The sequence below is a fragment of the Rhea americana genome, unplaced genomic scaffold (genome assembly GCF_003343005.1).
Source record: "Rhea americana isolate MKP2758 unplaced genomic scaffold, rheAme1 scaffold_235, whole genome shotgun sequence".
In the NCBI taxonomy this organism is placed as follows: Eukaryota; Metazoa; Chordata; class Aves; order Rheiformes; family Rheidae; genus Rhea; species Rhea americana.
This window is the reverse complement of record NW_028186352.1, coordinates 1,335,352-1,349,153: the sequence shown is the minus strand read 5'-3', so window position 1 is coordinate 1,349,153 and position 13,802 is coordinate 1,335,352. Positions and strand designations below refer to the sequence as shown.

The window sequence follows — 13,802 nt, the reverse complement described above, 5'->3', positions numbered from 1 at the left end:
GGGGGAGAGAGAGAGAGAGAGAGAGAGAGAGAGAGATTACTACTTACTTATGATACTTCCAGTGAAAATCACATGCAACTGAATATAGACTTTCTGATGATAAGAGGTACTATGTTTTTATGGTTTAGGTCTCACCCATTATCTGTTTGTCTGCATCACAGGGAAGTGGTTCAATAAAAGAATACTCACAGTTACTTCAGTAAAGCATCAYGCTAGGACTTGTTAGTGTGCTTCCCAGATATTTAGAGTTACTAATTGAATTGTCTCTATAAAGTTCTAGTTCTAGCTCCTAAAACTACTAATTATTGTAGCCATCTCTATTCTGATTTTGGTCTTTTAATAAACCGTTGATATCTGGTATAATCCTAGGTTAGCACTTTTGGTAATTGCCAGGTGGAACTAACCTGGAAATTGAAGGSTTCTTGTTTATTCACAATTATATATAGAGAGCGCACTTCAGGAGTTATTTTTGCAACTGAAATGACGTAGATCCTTGTTCAGGAAGAACCTATAAATTCACCTCAATCAGGCCATCAATTTAGTTGTCAAGCACAMTGGCATCATTGCCACTTCCCATCCAATTTTAGAGCATATAATCTTTTGGAAATAGTAACACCTAAGAAGAGGAATTTTAGTGAGAATACATATTTATGCACCTGTCTCCCTTACCCTATGGATGTAATTTTAATTACCATACAGGCTAATTCCCAAATAGCTAAAGCATGACATGATACAACAATCAAGTGGTTTCACCTCTCCCAGGTAACAGACATTGCACACCTCAGAAACAAAGTTTTCTATGTGAAGCTTTTCAAACCATGAAAGCTTTCTGTATTGTGTCACTATCAAACACAGGTAAAACAACTGGCTGGAAAAAAGAATGCAAATAAAACCACTAGGGAAAGCTTATGGCTAAAACCAAAAGATTACTCACTCTGTTGCTGCCTACAGTGGCAAAAACAAGAGGATCTCCCTCTTTACTGTGCCAGTTAAACTGGACTCCAAACAAAGGCTGACCATGGTCCTCCTGTAAAGTAAGATTAAAAATATAAAACCCATAGACATATATATGTGAAATTGAGCTGTGGAGGTTAATAGCTTAATTAGTATGTTTTCCTCTTCAAACAGTATACTAAGTTCACATCCAGTATAATTTCAGGTAGTGAAAGAGCAGTTTTAGATAGAAAAGAGCAGTTTTGCAACATCACATTTTATCTTGGGTTTCTTAAAGGAAATTAAAGGAATACTTTATTTGTCAAACTTTTAAAAAGTGAAGGAAAAGAACTCTTGTCTCACAGTTATGGCCAGAAGTTGGCAGAACTCCTGAGTTGTATCTGTAGCTCTACACTTACTTCGCTTTGAAACCTCTGACAAAGCAACATAGCCTAACAAGGCAGGTCTATGCGCTTTTTATATTGTTATAATTACAACTATGGGAAGATTAACAAGTCTCCTCAGTGAGGTTGTATGGATGGAGAAGAATTATACTAGTGTAAGAGTGGAGAAGGGTTACATCGAACTAATTCCAGCATGTCTGCAAAATTCTTATCTACAAAGTGTTTTCAAATCTCCTTCAAAAAAGTTTCTAGATAAGTGCCCAGCATTTCTTCTTTTTTTATACAGCTCACATCAGTTTTAAAGGAAGAAAAAAAAAGCAGCTATATTTATAAATTGTGATGAATAGGGCAGTGCTTTTTAATAATTGAYAACAGTATTTTGGCCTGCCTTGGCAGGATGTTTTCAGTAAGAGYAATGTTCATTAAAGTGCCTCCCCCCAGGGGATTGTCTGGGACAGGCAGGAAGTGTCTCATGACAGCTACTGAACACTCTTCAAATTATAGTTCTTCAGAAACAACCAGAATCATTAGCCTTGGTAGTTCTGGCCTATCCAAGAACCATAAGATAAATCTGAGGAGAGGAAAAAGTCCAACACCATTCAAAAGAAACCTACTAAAAAAGCAAGGAAGTCTGGACGGATTTAAAAGGGCCAGTATTTACTGAGAAAAGCATCATATGTTACTACCTCCAGAAGTAAAGCTAAAAAAAGCTAGAAAGTAGAAGAAAGAAATCTTTCAGACAAAAAGGCCCTCCTGAATTTCTGAAATAGAGGTCAAAGTTCAATATAGATTAATAAGAATTTTTCCAAGTTTAACTAAAAGTATTATCCATCAAAACATGAACTGGCTGGTTTGTGTGAAGGGAGAAAAGGGATATTATCAAACAAGAAGGTAGTAAGACCATTAGACACTGTGTGACAGAAGAAAATAAGGAAGTATTCAGCACTTGTATGGAATTACAGTTTAATAGAGATGAACAATGACAAAATTGTATGCCACAAAATCTCAAAACCACGAACTTGTGTATGACAGTTCAATAAACTTTTGAATTTTATTTTGCAGGCTTTTCTTGAGTATGTATTTAAGTCTTCCTTGGAGAGTGTGACTGAGAGGTTGAATAAGAAATGGGTGATTAACATAAAAAAAAAAAAAGTATTCTACTAATAATGAGGTGTTTCTGAATGTTTGTATGCAAGTTCATTTTGGTGAATAAAGAGGGCATTTGATCAGCTATAAAAAGGCAACATACATGCAAAATCCATGGATTCATGCAGTTTTATTAGAGATACAGCAGCAGTTTGTCTACCACAGGAGCACCTGTTTCTCAAGAATAATCTTGTTCTTGCTCATGTGCCCTGTTCCCAACTAGTTTTGTGAGATGAGACATACGAACAGAAGGAAGAAAAAGCTTTGCATCTAAGATTTCTCCCCCACCTCCAGTATGGGTTACTTTTCTAGGACAAGCTRCAACAAGTTAATTTTCTATATGGAATCCAGTCTAGGATGATATGAGATAAGCAGAGATGTACAATAAAGAAGTATATTATTTCTGTATTTGAATAAATTCCTAAAGTACTAAGTCTTTTTCAAAGACATAACATATTTCCCTAGAAAAATCACTCTGTAGGACAAATGTCTTTGTATTAGGAATGTAGTGTGGATGGTATAAATAATCTAATGTGCTACAACATCCCAAGAGCCTGATTATACACAGTATAGTTTTTCTGTTCTGTACGGGATGAAGGAGAGAGACGGAGGCTTTTGCAGGATGCCACTAGGGTATCAGAAGTTTTGCTTACCTAGTTTAAGCTACCATCACCCTCACTGGTAAGAGGCAGCATGTAARCACTTCTGATAATACTTGTCCAGCCTAATCTTTGTTCCAATTGCTAAATAATGAAGCAGGTTTTAAAAATACTATGCTGTTAGGTGCGCACATTACGGTTATCCTGTAATATCAGATCTGTCTTGCAAATCTGATCACTGATTTGCATAAAAGAATAGTATGACCCAGACACTATCTAAGAAGAGGAGAAATGTGAAATGCCACCTTCACATCAGCATAAATAAAAGGCACAACACCCRAAGTGCTCAAGTGCCTCAAGCAAGAAGGAGACAGAGGAGCGACAGACCTATGATTTTTACAGTAGCATTCTTAGGGCAAATATATAAAAGATAGTTTTGCCTGTACTTGCTAAACTCCATCTCAGGTTCCAGCAGAGTAAGAATAGACCTGTTTTCAAGGTGGAAGCAGTTATATGAATACTATGGCAGCAAGAAGATAATCACAACTACCCGAACAGATCTTAATAATTTGTTACTCTCTCTGCTAACAAGGCACTAACTGACCATATGCGCATTTCCAGTGCTTGCAGTGGAAGCAAGCCATCACAATTACTTCTTTTTTTCATGGCAACAAGCTAGAACCTTCCTCGCTTGTGGTCTGCTACTGATTCCCCGCTCAGTGGACAGTTAGTAGAAGCTGAGAAATCTGACTGCAAACAGCTACTGAGCCAGACCCTAAACAAAAGCAAAGTGTGGGGTAAATAATGGCGTTATTTTAAAGAGAATGCATCAAAGTAGAATACACACAGTTGTTCTTTGTTGGAAGATCTTTAAGTAGAACATATATAGATGTATGTGAGCACGTGCTTCAGTTAGCTGTATATGCTCATTTATAAGCTAGCTTTCTATTCAGCCCATGAAAAGTAAAGATGATTACTCTTCAGTTCATACGACAGTATTTTAGTACTGTAAACGGCAATAATAAAGCAGTTTTTGATCTCCTATTATTTGCAATGGGGTTGTTTGTTTGTTTTCCTGGTACTTACATTTCAGCTAAAGTAACTTCCACAACAGTATTTAAAAAAAAAACGTATTTAGCAAGCACTGAGTTTTTCAGACTGAATCATAACCATTTAACATTCAAAGCAGTCAATAACAGACATACTTCTTTTTACTATTTTCTCCTTAAGGAAACAAAAAAAAGGGGGGGAGSAGGGAAAAAAGCTAGAAAGTGAAAATAGAATCCAAACATCCTTAAAGAATAAATTTCCACACYTTTAAATTGTGTTGATTTTTCATTAATTTTAATATACGCTTTACTGCATAGCTCAAGGATAATATAAACTGTGTGACACAAGATGTGACATCCAGAGTCACAAATGTCTTTCCCAACCCCTTTACAACATTCAGTTGTTACAGTTCATCTCCATAGTATCTACAAAATCAGTATGAAAGAATAGGAAAAATAAAATTAGAGAGGCTTCCTCAAATATGAGACAAAGAAATTACTAAACGTGGTTGCTTTCTAGTCTTTCTATCAATACAGCTCAGTGTCAGTTCAAAAACAAATGAGAAAGAGATAAGAATACCCCACTTAACTGAAACCACACAGTTATTCTCACACAGATTGTTTCCCCTTGCACAAGAATTTATTCCCAGGCCCCGATTCAGATCCAGAGAAGTCACATAGTGCTTAACTCCAGAAGGTGGTCCTTTGGGTTGTCCTACAGCGGGGCCTTGTTAAAGTTGGGGCATGGGTGTCTTCTGTTTTTCCAGAAGAGTATTAACCATTTAAGGATAGTTGGTTTGCTGATAGAAATTGAATGTGGGTAGCGAAACTCAAAAGCTGCTGAATGTTTGGGTACAGAGAGGCCTACGCCTTTGTTAGAAGCATGACATGACACCACAAAAAGCACGCTGTCTGTGGGGGCGATTCACGCGAATAACAGGAGCAACTGTCTACCTACATGAAAATGAAAGAACTTCCCCTCCTCCTCCGCATTGAAAGACATCAAAAAAAAGGCACAGAGATCAACCTACTTTCCAGACACTTTTGTCAGTATAACTTCATATCGTAATTTCTCCAGTGGCAAAGCTACTTTAGGAGGTTTCCATGCTCCAGATCTCTCATCCCCTTCTGCTCAGCTACCTTGTGATTTCAGTGAAGTAGCCTGAGGCATAAGTTGAGGAACAGCAACATCAGCACAGCTCAAGAGTTAAGTTAGGGAGAATGACGAAATCTCTTAAAGTAACTCTGCAGGAAATACCCATGATAGAACCGCGTGCACCCTCTTGTTAGCTATATATAAAGTTTAACAAAGCTCCCATCTTGTTCCAGACTTAATGTTTCCTATTAGAAGTTTTTATAAAGATTGCATTAGATGGCATAGTTACATCTTTTTACATGTGAGTATCTCCCACACAAGACCAGAGAATGAAAGAACAACATCTTGCTAATGCAAGGAAATCAAACTGAAACCAACTCATTTAGTTCTCCATGACCAGTGCAGAAAGGAAGAAAAACAACAACAACAACAACAACAACAACAAAAAAAAAAAACACACACCCCAGAACACAAGAACAGGATAAAGGTAACGGGGCCACATCCCTCAATACCACCAGGTATTACGTGAGAATATGTGCAACTTAGATCAGGTGTAAACACAGGATCACATTTTGGTAAGTTAACCCGGTTACACCATACAGCATTTATGTTAATTGCTAGATGACATAAAGTACTTGTTCCAGTAAGTGCGAGGAAAAAGTTACTCCAAGGTTTAAGGGTCTTTATTTTTAAATACATTTCAACTGGTAGAAAACGTCTGAAGTCTGTATTAGGCCAGTGCTCTGCATCAAGCTGTCACAGGCTATTTTTATTTGAATTTGTTTCATTATCTCAAGTAACTGCAGTGCCAAATACATAATTATAAAATATCATGTATAGCTTTGCAAAGCTCTGTAAAAATCAGGTCAATTACATCACTTTTTACTGATTTCTATTTCTCAGTATTCTTTAACTTTGTTTATTCAAAACAAGAAAGGTACTTTCTTCAGATGAGCATGGAACATAATTATATAAAGATATTTTAAAATATCAGTCTTGACWCTGTTTCATAATCAACATTAACATCACTGGGGACAAATGGTATCCAGTTTCCCGTGTTTAAGTTTACATATACATACCTTTAAGCTATTTACACATTTGAAGGAATATTTGCACTTCTTTGACTTCCACTTTCCTTTTCCCCAGCTTTTTCTTCCTGGTGCATTAGGAGTATTTGTTGGGGTGTCAGGGCGTTCAGTATTAGTACCGCTTTCAATACTAACAGCATCATCCTGAAAGTGTTCAAATTATACAGAATGTAATATAGATATCATTAACCAATGTACAAATTCAAGTAACATTACAGGACTTGGCTTTTTCACTTTTCCTTCTCCCTCATAAGGGCAGAAGATCTCCTAAGACTTGGGTTTATTTAGATTCATGTAAATAAACATATTAACAAAATACCATTCCTCGCTAGAACCAGAACATGAGTCACAAAAGGGTCCGTCCAAGAAGCACGTATGTGAACTGTGAACTAGTGAAGTTTCTTCAGAATATAGGAAGCTGTTCTTAAGAAAGTATCTAAAAATAAAGTAGTTGCTTTCCCTGGAAGACATCTTTGACGTAGATGAAATGAGCATTTCTGAAGTATATGGAATGAAGAGACTGTTTATGTAAAAACATTATGGTTAGTCATGTCAAGAATCTAACCATTCTGGGAGACTTCTGTATCCCTTCAGCAGCRTCACACACTGAGCTCTGCGGTAAGTCAGCACTGCCACCAGAAGAGGAAGCCCCACTCTCCCCTCCTGCTCTTTCCTATTGATACCCAATTTGACTAAAAGGCAATTAAAAAAAAATAAAATAAATAAAATTAGTTTCCTGTCTGATTAGCGAGCCAATTCAACTTGCCCTCCAACCGTTAACAGCCAGAAACAAGGAAAAGGAGGGGAGATGTAAAGAAACAGAGGGGCAAAACAACCAATTCAATCACTGAGTGGTTTTACATCAACTTTGGACAGTTAACAGAAGCTACAATTTCAACTGCAGTCTAACTGCAGGACACCAGTGAAAAAGACTTTTCCCTTCTCTTCCTCACCCATCACTGCTCACTTCAACTTCATCTGCATTGTAACTCGCAACCCTGTAGTTCTGTATGAGTAAGTTCAGCCTGTTGAACTAATGACACTTTTCTAACAAGTGAGTTTGTTTATTTTTCCACCAGAGCAGTAGGGTAAAAACCACACATCCTAAGCCATGTGATTACTAGATCTGAACTAAGGGAGACAAAAGTATACTACAGTCTGTCACCGGAAGAGATAAAGCATAATGTGAAGTTGCACCAGAAACTCCATTAGAAATATAAGATCAATTATAAATATTAATACAACAGTTCCCACCAAACATTTATGTTTTCTCCCAGCTGCATATCTGTATCACGGCAAACAGGGAGAAGGACAGATGTAAYGGTCTTCAGTTGCCCAACAACTTTGACAATCAGGACATCCGAGAGCAAAGAAAAGGWGGAAAGAGCACACATAAGGCTATAAGTGAATTGCCCAAAGCTGGAGTCATTCCCTTCACTCTGCATCCYTAAAGAGTCAACCCTCATCTAAATACACTTATCTGAGCTTCGCAGTTTCTAYGTTTTCCAATGTCTTCTCCTACCAAATTTGAGAGCATCCCAAATTCTACTCTCCCAAGTATACTCACTGGTAAAAAGTCATAACACTTCAGAAGACGGAAGCTTTCTGTGGGCTAGTAAAATATTGTTGATATAAGACRACTATTTAATTGGCAGAGCATAGCTAGCAGACTAAATAAAAGTCCCTATATCAGTATAGGGTACCATACAATCACAACATAACCAACAGATYTGCACCCAGTATACCTGCAGAGCATAAACACTTTCTCCAAATCAATACTGTCAGGCTAAGTTGTAAGTAGAATCTAGSCCTTACAGGAATAGCAGAGCTCAGTAACAAGCTCTGGGAAACACAGTCCTTTCACTTTTGAGGTGGGTCATATCTTCAGTAACCAAAAAGCCCATATCCCTAGGTCACTGCTAACCTGCAGCAGACACCAAAGCGAACCCAAATGCCCTGCCTCTGAATTATGCTCACATCCACAATTACACTCATTCACAAACGCACTGCCTGTAGGACTGTCTGCTGAGCACTGCTGTGCAGTAAAAGATTCTGTAGCAGGGGTACAGAGTACCTCAGACCTGTGTATCCCTCACAGGTAGCACTTCTGCAGGTTATGGGGGAGCAGGGTCCAGATCCCTCACTTTCTGGACAAGTGCTCTAACTGGAAAAAGAAAAAAAGCATTGCATAAAGCTGAAACCAGAATAACACCTCTTTCTCCAGCAACTACATAATCTGAGAAATCTAGCAATCATTTAAAGTTTATCTTTCCGATATTAACCTATTCTATATCAGTCGTGTTACCTTTGTTCTGAACATTAGATTTTAGCTCAAATTAGTGATTACAGTCCTCATCCCCTGCAGCTTTCTTCTGCTGACAAAAGTTTAAAAACATTATCTCCTATTCTTCATTCACCAAAGGGCTGCACACATGAATTTACGCTGAACACATTACTCTACAACATGACGGTGCAGACACACAAAACTGCGAGACAGAAGAATTTTTTTTTTTTTTTGGCGGGGGGGAGGAAAGCTTGACGTTTTAAAACAGCCTCAGGGCAGCAGCWGGCGCCACAAAACGCTTACAACTGGGGCCTCAAACTCCCCGTCGTCCCCACCCACGTGGAGGAAAAGCGGGCGCCTCTCACTCAGCCCCACGCCGGCCTCGCCCACCGCGGCCTCCCTCCAGCGAGCCGGTTTCCTCGCGGGRGGCCTGGGCCGCCGGGGGTTCCTCTCGGCGGGCCCCTCGGGCTCGGGGCAGCCGAGGGAGCTGAGCCGCCCTTAGAGCGGGGCTGCGCGGCCGCGCCGCCGCCGCCTCCGCGCTCCCGCCACCGCGAGGCCCCGCCGCCGCCTCAGCGCTCCCGCCGCCGCCGCCGACCGCCTCGGCCACCGCCCGGCCTCACGTTCTCGTCGCCGGACAGGTCCCCGGGGTTGCTGTTCTCGTCGCTGCTCAGCTTCTGCTTCTTGGCCGGCATCTCGCCGCCCGCTCCCGCCGACGCCGCGGCCGCCGGCGCCTCTCCCCGCTCAGACATCTTCCCCGCCCACCGCCACGCAGCCGCAAAGCGCGGCCGCCCAGCCCGCCGCGCGTGCCGTAAAGCAGCCGCCGCGCCGCCGACGGCCGTGGCGCGCCGCCGCTGCCACACTGCTGAAAAAGCGCGCCCCTCCCCCTCCACCCCGGCGCGCGCGCCGGCGGCCGTTACGCGGCGGCCGTTACGCGCCGCCTCCACCGAGTAGGGGAAAAGCCGTCAGGCTGCCGGGGCAGTCTCGTCCGCTTCTCCGGAAGGGCGGGCGCAAGTCTGTGGCTCTCCGAGGGAGGCGTCCCAGTCTCACAGTGGTTCCTCCGACGGCACCGAGGGAGCGCAGCCATGCCCTGTATCTAAMATCTGCTCCGGAAAAAACTCCCGASATAAACGAGAAGAGATGTGCTTACGATGCTGTGCAGATTGTGGAGTTCTCGGCAGTAAATCGTCTCCCTTCTCTGCCGTTGGGCTCCAGTGGAGCATTACAAAATACATYGCAAAAGGCTGTCACTCGCAACAATTAATAAATGCTCTGGAAGGTCACAACTGCCCAAATTTGTGCTCCAAGATCAAGGTTGTTATAAAATCTACACATTTGTCAAGACATATAATGAATAGGCTTGATTTTAAAATATTACTGGATATTCTTAGATTCTTATTAAGACTAAACCATGACACTGCTGCAGATATGTTAAAGGAAGGTTAAGGACAATTTTCAGTGATRAAGTTTCTAATTCATGCCATGAATGCCTTTGAGCTAGCAGGGAAAAGACGGTGGCTCTCAGCTGGTGGCCTCCAGGTGGCCAGCTACACATTCAATTCCACAGCATTGCACTGGCTCATCCAGGACAGTGAAAGCCACAACCGACCTGTATTTCTTGGCCTGAACATAGGCCGGAATCATCAGTAGAAGCATTCAGTCTCTGTCACTAGCTTGCTGGACCCAGACTGATCTCTGCCTTCTCCTACCTACTCTAGATGCTAGGTGATTTATTTCACTAGGTGACAATCCTGCTGGCCTCTCTAGACAGCTCTTGCTCTAAACCACATGCCTTTTTTCCTTTCTCAGAAGGCATGAACGGCTGGTGTTCCATGGGAGACAAGTTTCCCAACAGCATACTGCACTTCAAGCTTCTATTTAAAGAATTGTGGTTAAACACTAGCTTGAAAGTTCACAGAATCTGCTTCAGTTTTTGCTCGGCCTTTGGAAAGCTTCTGAGATTTTCCACACCTCAGTTTCTCTCCTCCATTATGGCAATAGCATTCCTTAYGTACCAGGGGATACTGTGAAAATATATATATTAAAACTTATGAGTTGTTTAATTAGAATGATAGTGCTATATAAACATCATACACAGAAGTGTATGTAACTAAGAAGTAATAGGGCTCATGAAATAGTATAGAAAAAGAAGAGAACAATAAAATATTGAGAAAAAATTCTGCAGTGAGTTTTAAGTAATGATGATTTAACAGTTCTTGAAGAGCATAGAGTATATACTTGGAAAGGGCTAGTTATGACATACATGGGAGAATTTTGCCAAATGTGAGTTCTTCCAATAGTCAAGATAAAAACATCTCTAGACATGGAGCATAAAAAGAGGTGGGCTGTTTCTTTCAGCATGTAAGAATATTTCTGAATCATACATGGACATAGAAATACTTCTTATATGTGTGGGAGAAAGCAAATCAGACTCATTTTTGTGATTCATTCTCTTCAAGCTACAGTTCTTTGTAGAATGAGGATCATGCAGGTTCGAGGGGATCTAGAGAAGCCATCTAGTCTAACCCACTTCTCAAAGCAGGGCCAGTTAGAGCAGGCTGCTCAGGGCCTCACTGTGTCCAGTTCTGAATATCTCAAAGGCAGGAGATTTTGCAGCTACTCTGGTTCCTGTTCCAGTGTTTGACCAGCATCATGGTATTTTTTTTTCATTATATCAAGTTGGAAATTCTCGTGTTCCAATTTGTGTCTGTTGCTGTCTTCTCTGAGAAGAGTCTGGTTCTGTCTTCTCTACATCCTCCCATTAGGCAGCTGTAGACAGCAGAAAGATCCTTAGCCTTCTCTCCTTAAGACTGAATAGATGCAGTCCTTTCAGGTTCTCTTCATACATCATGAGCTGTAGTCCTCTGTCCAGCTTGGTGGCCCTCTGCTGAGCTCATTCCAGTATATCAATGTCTTCCTTGTACTGGAGAGGCCACAACTGTTCACTGTGCTCCAGATATGGTCTCAGAAGTGCCAAATAGAGGGGAAGAACCACTTCCCTCAACTTACTGGCTACAGTCTTGCTAATAACAGCCCAGTACATGGTTAACCTTTGCACAAGGGCACACTGCTAACTGTTCCAAATTGTGGTTCTGCTATTTGCCTTGCTCACTTCTCTGAAGGTTTTTTACTCCACGGTCTTGTTTGCTGCAGCCAATGCTGTACCTTCCTATCTTTGACCAGTTCTTTCCTGTTTGTAACAGGTCCACCAGAACATCTTCCCTGTCGTTTCTCTTCTCTAATATGCTTCAAGTACCCAGTACAAAGCACGAAGACCTCCTACCTCCTACATTCTTCTGATGGTGATTTTGGCAATCAGATTGTTCAGGTAGCCCTGTATTTTTTCTGAAAGAGTATACAGTAGTGGCTACTTAAGAAAGAATGTAAGGAACGGTGGTTTAAAGAGACTAACCTCTTGACCAGAGTTAGTTCAGAGTTTCTCAGCTGTGTAGACAATAATGAATTTTGYCATCCCAAAGATGAAGGGACTGGGCTATGCTGCTGCTGAGAAAAGAGAAAGGAAAGGATGATACTTAAAACAGAGAACTATCAGGCAGATAGATCGAGGAGCAGATCCCAAGAAAACTAAGCTTGCCACATAGGAAATGGAAAAGGCTGGAGAGATGTTTTCCCCAGGCAGCCAGTGTTGCCCTCAACCTCTCCCATTGCTCAGTAGTGCAGCTAATGGTGTCTTTTGAGCTCCAGCATTTACAGTGGGGCCCCAGCCTTTTTGCTGCCCCAATAGTCTGCTGCTTTAGACAGCAGTTATTTTATTTACATACAAGATAGCCTTGCTCCTAAATTAGCTGATATCAGTGTCCATTGTATAAAAAGTGTTCATTCATATTCATCTTCACTATTTCCTAAGTGCTTATAGGTCAGAGTTGTTGAATTGACTGGCAAAAGCAAATTTGTAATTTTGTTAGCTCGGTGGGAAAGCAGCCACGGCAACTGAAGTGGATTCTGTTCTGCTTCATGCATTGTCAAGAGCTCTGTCAGTTAAGTTACAATTACAAGGGGCTGTTTTACTGGTRTTTTTATTAAGAGCCTGGAAACACAGATGGATTTTCAGAACACCAGTTGAGTTTGTAAGTCTGACAGCTAAGACAGATTTTTTGACTTACGAGCTCAGCAAATTTAGAAACCATTGAAAGAGCATTAACACAGAAACTCATAGTATAACTTTTGCATAATGGGGGTGTAACAGCCAGAAAAGGCTGCAGTCTCCCCCGACTTGCTTTTGAAAGATTAATAGGTCAAATCTTTAGCTGATTCATGCACTGAAAGTAGGAAATAGCTCACACATTTAAGAAGAGCCATATATTTTATCCTTCTGCTAGAGCTAAAAACCTGCATAAAAATGGAAGGTGTATTTGAATCGGAAGATAAGACAGCTGAGTTTATCTAACAGCTCAACACCACTGAAAGAAGGATTTCTCACCTACGCCCATTTTTAAAACTTCTCCTGTGTTACTATTTCTAGTTTTCTACTACTTACCTTCCAGGGGCTCTGCTTTTCGTCAGGCTATCAATGAGCAAGTTCACTGAGTAACCCAGCAGAAAACTGATCAAGCAAGTAATTTGATCTTTTTTCTTTAACTAATGAACGAAAACAGACATCAACAAACTCATGACCACCAGAATTGGAACAAGGGAAGGGTAGAACATGAATCTAGAAGTGAGAGATGGGCAAGAAACAAAAGATCTTYGGATGGTAGTGATGAGCTATTAAAGCAGCTCAGCTATCTCCTGTAACTTCCTTGTGTGCTCTAATTCTCAGTTTATCTTCAAGGATGAAGGAGTTTGACCCACGATAGAGGACTTTATATGCTGCTCTAGCATCTCTGCTGTGCTGGTGACAGGCTGTGATGGAGGCGCAACAACATGAGTTAGAGTTAGCAAACCTAACCTCAGCCTGTGGTTTCTTGGTCAGCAATAGTGTTGTTTTGGCAGCCTCATTTCTTCCCATCCAACTAATTTTCTAATACTTCCACCTGCCCCCTGTTCTGTGCCAGGAGGTGATTTATATAGCTGCATAATGAATCATAGAGGTCAAACGATCTAGTTGAAGGAAACAAAATTTCTCTATTTTGCCCAGTTGTATTAGATCAGTTCCCTTATTTGTTCATTCTGTATGAACAGTTCTGCTGGCACAGTGCAGGAGGTGGCACATGAACAATTAGTGGGAAGAGAAGGAGGTGGGAGA

The 13,802-nt window shown here is 41.0% G+C and overlaps 1 protein-coding gene across 1 annotated transcript in view; it reads right to left on the bottom strand.

The window, feature by feature from the left end:
- The window catches only part of EED (embryonic ectoderm development), an 18,746-nt gene extending 9,387 nt beyond the window's left edge, over positions 1–9,359 (bottom strand). Inside the window, exons 1-3 of the mRNA XM_085306252.1 lie at positions 9,220–9,359; positions 6,307–6,459; positions 935–1,027 (exon numbers count right to left, since the gene is read on the bottom strand). Of these exons, the coding sequence (XP_085162378.1) occupies positions 935–1,027; positions 6,307–6,459; positions 9,220–9,348 (375 nt within the window). The 5' untranslated portion in view covers positions 9,349–9,359. The remainder of the gene's footprint in view (positions 1–934; positions 1,028–6,306; positions 6,460–9,219) is intronic.
- Positions 9,360–13,802: the final 4,443 nt, after the last annotated feature.